This window comes from Scatophagus argus, chromosome 10 (assembly GCF_020382885.2).
Source record: "Scatophagus argus isolate fScaArg1 chromosome 10, fScaArg1.pri, whole genome shotgun sequence".
Lineage (NCBI taxonomy): Eukaryota > Metazoa > Chordata > Actinopteri > Scatophagidae > Scatophagus > Scatophagus argus.
The window spans coordinates 993764-1002840 of record NC_058502.1 but is presented as its reverse complement, the minus strand read 5'-3'; the positions used below and the strand labels follow the sequence as shown (position 1 = coordinate 1002840).

Genomic DNA, 9077 nt, shown 5'->3' with positions numbered 1-9077 from the left:
GACGCTACCAGCAGCCAGTTAGCTTAGCTTCACATGGAGCCTGGAAAGGGAGCACATGGCAGGCCTTGCTCTGTCCCAGCATAACCTGTACAGCTCACTGATCATCATGTTGGTCTTGTTTGTTTAATATGCACACAGTTTTGTTCAAGGTTAATTCCTGGCTGAGAGCTGTAGAGCTAAGCCAGGCTATCTGTTTCCCATTGTTTCCTTCCGTTATGCTAAGCTAAGCTAACTTGCTGCCCATTGTGTTCGATTCAGACCTACAATAGAAGTGGGCTCTTTTCTCTGATTTGTCCAGTCAGCCAAAGTGGCCCTTCAGAAGCAGTCATGTTTCTGTACAGGATGTGGTTTAAACCTCAAGGCTTTTATTGTGTAAAAGGAAGTAGAATCCATTTTCAGTGAGAGTTCCCAGCATCCTGTCCAGTTGTCAGGGTTTGGTTCCACTTCAGGACGCGCAGCTGGTCTGTTTAACTGTGTGTGTGTGTGTGTGTGTGTGTGTGCGCGCTGCTGACAGAGTGTAAAACTATGTTCCTGCGGGGGACGGGGACGGTCCAAACGCTCAATCACCGTCACTTATCGGCCCTGCAGGGCGGCAGCAGCGTCTCCTCGACGTGTCGTCACTGTTGGCTTCAGAACAGACGACTTCAGTCTGATCCACGCGCTCGTCACGCTCTGCAGCTTTTTAAAACGACTTCCTGACTTCCTGTTGTGAGGATAACCTGAGATGTGTGATTTGATGTGATTTGATTCGTGTGTTTTGATAACATCCAATGTGAGCTTTACTTTTGTAATTCAGGAATTATGTGGCACTTTTGAGGAAATCAAAGAGAGGCTCCCAACAGAAGCCTATTAGCTTAGCTTAGCATAAAGACTGGAAACGTTCCTGTTTTTGAATCCATCAACATGAATCTTCTTAACATCTTTCATACATTACTGGCTTTTATGTGTTAGTGATCTTATGAATAGCACTCAAATGATCATTTTCATCATCACTTAATAATAATAATTAAGTTTATCAAGAAAAAATACCAAATATTCACTGATTCCAGTTTATACGTGAGGATTTGTAGTTTAAATTTAAACGTGTTGGATTTGAATTGGATCTTCTTTAACCGTGAATCAATAATGATGTGAATCATCAGATGCAGTCTTAACTAAATATTTGTAGAAGACTTTGGTTTCAAAGTACAGCCCTACCAAATACTGCTACAGCATAAAGTACCACAGCCACAGAATGAAGTACCATGAAGTTACACCACAGTGATGCCAGAAGTCAGCTGCACTGAGGATCACAGTCCACAAACTCCCCAAATCTCCTGATTGTGGCTGAACGCCGGCACACTCGGCCAATCACGAGCGAAGTGTGAACCTGCTGCTGTCCTGTAAGTTGGACTGGTTTGGGACCAGTCTGCAGTGGGGCTGTGGGGTGTGACATCACTCGCTTGTTATTGCATCACCACGTACCCTCCCCCTCCTCTCAGCCCCGCCCCTCTGTGCCGCCCCAGCTGCCAAAACAAGCGAGCAGACTGAAGCGACTGCGCTGACCTAAATTCTCCCAGAGAGACTCCCCTTAAAGCTGCAGAGACGCAGACAGGTCAAGACCGAGACACAGGGACAGACGAGCAGAGACACAAATGAGACAGAGACGGAAATAGAACAAAGACAGACAGGACAGAGACTCAGACACGGACTGAGAGACAGACAGACAGACAAGCAGAGACAGAAACAGACCGAGAGACAGACAGGAGACAGGAAAGATGGAGACTCAGGCAACTCACATGCAGACAGAGACAGAGACAGGTGAAGACCGAGACACAAGACGAGACAAAGTCTGATGGAGACAAAGACAAAAACAGGAAGAAGAATCAGCAGGACGGGGACAGACAGAGGAAGACACTGACAAAGACAAACAGAAGAAGAGACAGAGAGAGACAGAGACAAAGACAACTCGTCTCCTGTCACTCTTCACTTTGTTTCCTGATTGTTGTTCATGTATTTATTTTTATTTGTTTTATGACTCTGAGCTGTTTGTCAACACTGAAGCTTCACATTCAGGACCAAAATGTGTCGCATTTTATTTTATTTTGTGTTTTGTGTAAATTTTGTTCACCTTTGAAGCTCCTGCGTGCGTGACGTGAGGGCGCCACAGATGAACTAATCATAACAATGTGTTTCATTATAAAGTCATGAAGCCGTGACAACAAACAATAATTATGTCGTTGTTGAATTTCAGTCTGTAGGATTTTACATTTACAGACCAGTCTGAAGGAGAGATCGAATTATTTTAAAAACTTAACTATCAGCTTCAGTAAAACTCAAGTTAACGTGCAGCTTTTCTCCTTTTTAGGTCAGCACAGCCGAGTTTTGGCTGTTAGTCAGTGGGCGAACACACACACACACACACACACACACACACACACACACACACACACACACACACACACACACACACACACACACGACGTTACTCTCAGCTGAATCCAGACAGCAGAACTCAAACTGTGTGAAAGCTGCTGAAATCAGCCTCAAAGCCGTCACGTATCGAACGCTGAGGCCTTCAGGAAGTCAGGAAATCACATTAAATACTCTTAATGTTCACTTCCTGTACTGCTGAACCAGACCCCACTGTAAACTCATAATATCATCTGAAAAAATAAAGATTAGTCGTAAAATATAGAGAATCGTGTGACTTTGTACGCCTCAAACCTGAAGTCCGTCAGTCATACGCAAAAGTAAAAAATATAAAATCAAATCAGTTCCTGAAAAATCCCAAACTCCAAAAACAAATCCACAAATCATCCAAAACGCTGCCAGTGAACTTTAGCTTTTCCTAAACTTGTAAATGGATGCGTCACATGTTAAATACTGCTGAAATCATTTTTCACCAAACATAAACTGGAGGAGAGTAAAATAATCTGCAAAATAAAATAAAAATGTCTGACGGATCAATAAGCCAAATTAAAAGCAAAACCTCCTAAATTCGCATAAACTGATTCTGATTTAGATCACACAAAACAGTCGCTAAAAATGTAAATAAACAAATTAAATATAAACTCATAATTGTCAAGCATAAAATGATTTTTAAAAATGTAAATAAAATAGAATAAATAAGCTGCTCAATGAGCTACTGGACAAATAAAAATGTGCTGCCGTTAGGGAAAGAAAAGTTTCTCAGAAACAATAAACTCTAATAGTCTCAAAAATATCCAAAACTTCTCTTCAGTAATTCAAAAAGATTCTAAAACTAACGTGAAATTCATTGACAGAATTAAAACAGTGCAAACGTTCCTCACACGCTCAGGTGAGTGAATTCATGCGTCAGATCGATTTTCACCTTTTGTTTCCCGTCGCTCTGCAGACAAACAGAAACTCGGCTTCAGCTTGTTTCATCCTTTTTAATAAAGTTTAGTTTCTCTGAAAATAAAAAGCCAAAACAACAGACAGCAACAGAACAGACAGAACAGACTTCATACAAGTGAACACTAAAGACAAAAGTGCAAAAAAATCAAAACAAAAAAAGTCCTTTTTTTTCTGTTTTTGTTTTTTTACAAAACCGAAATGGAACAAAAAAGTCACATGGAGAGATTAAGAAACCCAAAGAGAAACCCACAAACTGAGCCTGGATCAGCTGCACCCGCTGGGACTCCACCTGTTTGTCCTTCAGCTGATGGGGACAAACTTCAACATGTCAACGTTCAGTCAGACCTGCTGGACTGCTTGTGCTTTTAGTCTGCCAATCAGATCGGTCAGATTCAGCTGTGTGTGTGTGTGTGTGTGTGTGTGTGAGAGAGACAAACTGCAGACTGAAGACCAGTTAACTGGGGACAACTCGTCCAGCCGGGGACAGAAGCCGAGTCCCCAGTTGGACGAAGGATGAGTTTTGGGTGAGTAGTTAAGGTTAAAGTTAGACATGTAGAAGGTGTGTGTGTGTGTGTGTGTGTGTGTGTGTGTGTGTGGGTTGACGAGTTCAGCTTTTATTTTGGTTGGAGGTTATGTAAGTGCTTCCTGTCTTGCACTGTAAAAACTAACGGTTTAAAAAACGGGAGGAAACCAGCAGCTTTTCAGCAGCTTTTGTTTTGTTTTGTTTTTGTTTTTGTTTTTTTAACGTGAGAAGTCAAATTCAAATCAGGTTAAATTAAATCCAACAGGCTGCTACTTTACTGCCAGCCGGTGACATTTATTTTTAGAAGAACAAACAAACAAACAAACAAAAAGGCCTAAAGCTGATGGAGGTTTGGATGATCAATGTGTTTAGCAGACCTGCAGTCTTTCCTGAAATCGTCTTTATTGTGTTATTTTGCATGTTGGCCACAAATAAAAAATATTCCACCAACATTTTGTGCTGCCTCATGTTCTAGAGTTATTGATCGCTGGATTTATTTGATCAGGATTTTGTTGCACAGCTCAGACGGCACTGACCCGAGACCTGAGGACAGACCGATCAATACCACAGCGATCGATACTTTGATGGTGAAGCGACTCACATTTGCTCATCTTATTTTTTAAAAAACAACGTGACCTGGTTGGTCTTTTTGTTCTTATGGTCAAAAGGCTCAGCACGTCGTGCGCTTTATTCTGACATTTCTCTTCGTAAACAGGAAGTGGTCGACGGAAGACAATGTGCAAAATTATTTCCAACAACATTTTATTTTTTAGGATTATATTCTTATCAAAAACCTTTAAAAGTTCATATTATTTTAGCTAAGTTTAAAGGCCACCAACAGTACGGTGGCTCGTTTGTGTCATGTTTACTGAATGAAATCCTGACCAACCTGTGAAAAATAATCATTTCAGGAATCAAATAATTTTATCAGTTTGAGGGGAAAAAAACAGAACAATAATAATTATTAAGGGTGCGTAAAGGTCCAGCTGAACACAGCTGTGGTTTTTAAAGGCCTGCATGTTGGCGGGAAACCGCAGAAATGAAGTCAAATTAATGCTGTAATGTAAAATATTTTTCACATTTGTTTCCGTTTTTAACAAGCAGCAGCAGCTGGTCTTTGCAGCCGACAGGCCGCTCGGTGACTCGCACCGGGACCAGGCCTTGACGGATGCGGTTTTGCTCCCACAAAGACAAAATGAAACCACAATTCACGTGCAGATCATCGCTGCAGTCGGCTGGGAAGCTCGTATCTCCGGAGGGGGGAGGGGGGTTGGGAGGGGGGGGTCACAGGCTGCTTATTGCTGCTGGTTTTCAAACCGTCCGGGTTTTTCTTTAAGAAAAAACACAATTCAACGAAAATGTAAGCAAACTGAACTCCGTGACAGCCGAGCAGGCCGCGAGGAGCCGCCGGAAGCTCTGACGAAGAGCAGCGAAGTTCAGTTCGTCAAGCTGCTGAGTGCGAAGTCCACAACGAACCTTCACGTCCCGCAAGACGGAGCGTTTTTATTGGCTGGCGTGTGGGAGATACGAGTTTCTGTGCGTGTGTGTGTGTGTGTGTTTGGGATGCAGGGCCTGCCGGATGTGAGCGTGAGGCCTCCGTCCTGTGCGGCTCACCGACGGCCGGTCGGTGGTTCACTGAAAGCCAGACGGACGCAGCGAAGTGAAGTTTGTTTTTAGAAAATCTCGGATTTTTCTTTCAGTTCAGAGGCCGTTTGTTTGTTTGTTTGTTTACGGCGGCCCTCAGCGCACATGCGCGTAAGATTTTACGCTCATACAGGCCCCACACACACACACACACACACACACACACACACACAGCCTGGGCTCTGACGACGAACAGAAAACACACAAAACTCGTGTTACAGCGTTTTGCATAATTTCACACAGGAAGAGTTCTGTTCCAAAAACTTTTATATCCATTGACAGATTTACTGGTTTATCCGTTTATTCGTGTGCGTGTTTAAAGGGGCCGTTCAGCGCGGTAACTCAGTCCGCAGGCTGAGAGGCCGCGCGGAGGCTTTGACGAAGTGAACTGCGGTTCCGCCACACCGGAAACAAACACTTTGATTCATTTTTTGGATCATCATTATTTTGGAAGGAAACTCTTCGCGGGGAGCAGTTTTCTTATTCACATTTGATCCTGATTGCGCGCGTCCGGGGTCAAACCTGAGATATGATTTGTAGGCTTTTTTCCCTCTCAAACCCCTGATTGTTTCTGCTGATTTTAAGGCTTCGTTTAGTCTTTTTTAGGCGACTTTCACGTTTTCGCTCTCAAAAAAGTTTTGATTGTCTTCTTTCTCCTTGATTGTCTCAAAATTCATAAATAATTATTAACCCTGTATGTCTTGCCTCACCCCTCCCTCCCCCTTTTCCTCAGTACTGATGAGTATACACTGACAAATAGAATTTAAATACATTGTACAATAAATACAAAACATAAATAAAAGACTCAAAGAAAGTACTGAAAATCTTTGTACAAGATATAAATAGCTTGAAATATCCGTAAAGTGTTACCTTTGGCAAGTCTAGTTTACAGTTGTACAACCCGCGGGTAACAAAACTTTGTCCCTTTTTCAATAAAATGCGAGAAAAAAACTCTAAATAAACCCGTTGCTCTTCGGGGCAGAATATGGCCAAAAAGTTTCACTTCATATATATTTTTTGCGATCAGTGTTTGATATTTACCACATATTATTTGCCCTTAACGCGACGTCTCTTGTGCGTCCTCGTCCCGGTGCCATTCACGGAGAGGTGACGGTGATGGGGGAGGGAGGGGGAGGGAGGGGGGAGTTCAGTTTAGGAAAGCGTTTGGGGTCACCCTCTTTTGATGGGACAGCACCCCGGGGAACCCCGCGGACACGCCCGGGGAGAAGGCCGGTAGGGAGCTGTTTCTGAGGGAGTCCGACAGCAGAGACTGCGGGGAGCTGCTGCTCCCCAAGCCGCCAAATCCCGGCGCGCCCTGCTGGAGGTGCGGAGGCGGCGGGGGCGGCGGTGCTCCTGTCGGCGGCCCCGGTGCCGCTGCAGCAGCGTGTTGGGTCCCTGAGACAAAATAGCCGGCGGTCTGCCCGGAGAGCAGCCCGACCGGCGACGTGCTCATTCCGTAAGTGTTCGTCAAGCCCAGCGCGCCGGCGGCGGACCCGCCGAGGATGGAGCGTCCCAGGTCCCCGTTACTCAGCTGCTCCACGGCGGGCAGCAGCGACCCGTAGCCGGCAGCCTGGTTCAGAAACCCGGGCGAGGATCCGTTGTAGTGCGGGTGGTGGTGGTGGTGGTGGTGCAGGGACAGAAACGGGGAAATCTGCCAGTAGAGCGGGTTGTTGGAGCGCTCGTTAATTCCCAGGCCGAGAGGAGCGAAGCGCAGCCCGCGCTTCATGGCCAGCTTGCCCCGGGAGGTGGCGGAGCGCCGGCGGAGCTTCCCGGTTGTCCCCCCGATGAAAACGTCATCACTGCTCGGGTCCAGCATCCAGTAATTCCCCTTCCCCGGGTCGTCGTAGTGCCTGGGCACCTTGACGAAGCACTTATTGAGGCTCAGGTTGTGCCGGATGGAGTTCTGCCAGCCCTGCTTGTGCTCCCGGTAATACGGGAAGTTCTTCATGATGAACTCATAGATGCCGTTCAGCGTGAGCCGCTTCTCGGGGCTCTGCCGGATGGCCATCATGATCAGGGCGTTGTAGCTGAACGGAGGCTTGTCATATTTTCCGTTTTTCCCGTTGTTATTTCCGTTAGTGTTCTGCTCCGGCGTGGCCTTAGCGCCGTCCCCTCCTCCGCCTCCTCCGCCGCCCTCCTCCTCGTCTTCCCCCTGCTCCTCCTTTCCCGGTTTCTCCGGGTCCAGAACTGTGGCCGCGGAGTCCGCCTCCGGTAGCTCCAGTGACTTCTCGGAGTCGGAGCCCGGGGAAGGAGAGGGGGTCCCGGGGATGCCGACGATCGCGGCGGCGGCGGCGGCAGCGGCGACGGAGTCCGGTCTGTCGCACTTGGAGGGCAGCAGGAGGCTCTTGATGCTGAAGGAGGAGGACCGGTGGACGGTCGGCGGGTCTTTTACATCCTCCATGCCCGGTGGCGGGTGTCCCAAAAACAAGGAATAAATAATAACAAAAAATAACAACAACAACTCCAAGCTCGTCCACCTCCGTCACCCGGGCTGGAAACGAAGAGCGACAGAGAGGAGAGAGAAAGGAGGGTCAGGATGAGAGATGCATGGATGGAGGAGTGGAGAGAAAGAACAGAGAGAGAGAGAGAGAGAGAGAGAGAGAGAGCGTGGCTTGGATGTGGAGAAATTAGTAATTAAGGAGGTTCCGACTCGCGGCTACATCACGGAGAGGAGGAGCTTCGCCAACTTGGTGATTTTGTCAACAAATCCTCTTTTCTGCTTCTTCCTCTCCGTCCTTCCGTCTCCGAACGGAGACTCTGGCGACCTTTAACGTCTCCGACAGCACAAACCTGACGTTTTTATCTGCTCTCCTTTAAATCTCTCTTTCGGTATTTACGCGCATGCACCGCTCCTCACATTCGTTCATGCACTTGTGCCGTGCGTCATGCGCTCTCCTCTCTGTGCATGTGTGCGTAAAATCCCATTCTGAGCTTATGCGCTCTGAGAGTGCGCGCCAGTGCGTGTGCGTAAAGGCGCACGGGCAGTCATGGCAGGCTTTGTTTTTTCAACGACAGTAATAGTTTGAATTCATGTCTGCAAACACAGCGCGTGCGCGATCGGTGTGCGTTCATGTGTGTGTTTTTGGTTGGGGGGAGGAGGAAGCAATGAGCGCGTCGCTATTGTCTACCAATAAAAATCACTGTGCTGGGTAGGAAACACACACACACGCACACACTATGTGAGAGCCCAGAGGCTGCAGGTCTAACGCTGTAACCACAGCGCCTCCTGTCGATAACACTCAACACTGCACCACAAATAAACCATTTCCGACTGGTGTATGTAAATCATAATGATATGACTGCTGATAACAATGATGATGATGATGATGAAGCCGCCCTGTTTGTAAATCGTTTGAAACTTCTCACACAGTCAGTGTCTCTGAAACTAACTGATGTTTGTACTGCGTGAAATATGAACGTGACTTGAACTTCTGAAACGGACTTTTAGCTGCCGTTTCATTCTGAGGTGAAATTCTTCTCAGAGTGACTTTAACAACACGTTTCTGTTTCAGGACTGTTTAACATGCGAACAGATGAGGAGAACAGAAGC

At 46.5% G+C, this 9077-nt stretch overlaps 1 protein-coding gene across 1 annotated transcript; it reads right to left on the bottom strand.

Annotated features, from left to right (window-relative positions):
* Window positions 1-5570: 5570 nt before the first annotated feature.
* foxg1b (forkhead box G1b) lies at window positions 5571-8569 on the bottom strand. The gene has a single exon (XM_046402953.1). The coding sequence runs from the start codon at window positions 7926-7928 to the stop codon at window positions 6675-6677; it is 1254 nt and encodes a 417-aa protein (XP_046258909.1). The 5' UTR covers window positions 7929-8569; the 3' UTR covers window positions 5571-6674.
* Between the last annotated feature and the right edge of the window lie 508 nt (window positions 8570-9077).

Bases quoted from the DNA above. Each gene is read 5' to 3' on its own strand.
- foxg1b (XM_046402953.1), bottom strand. From the start codon at position 7,928: ATGGAGGATGTAAAAGACCCGCCGACCGTCCACCGGTCCTCCTCCTTC.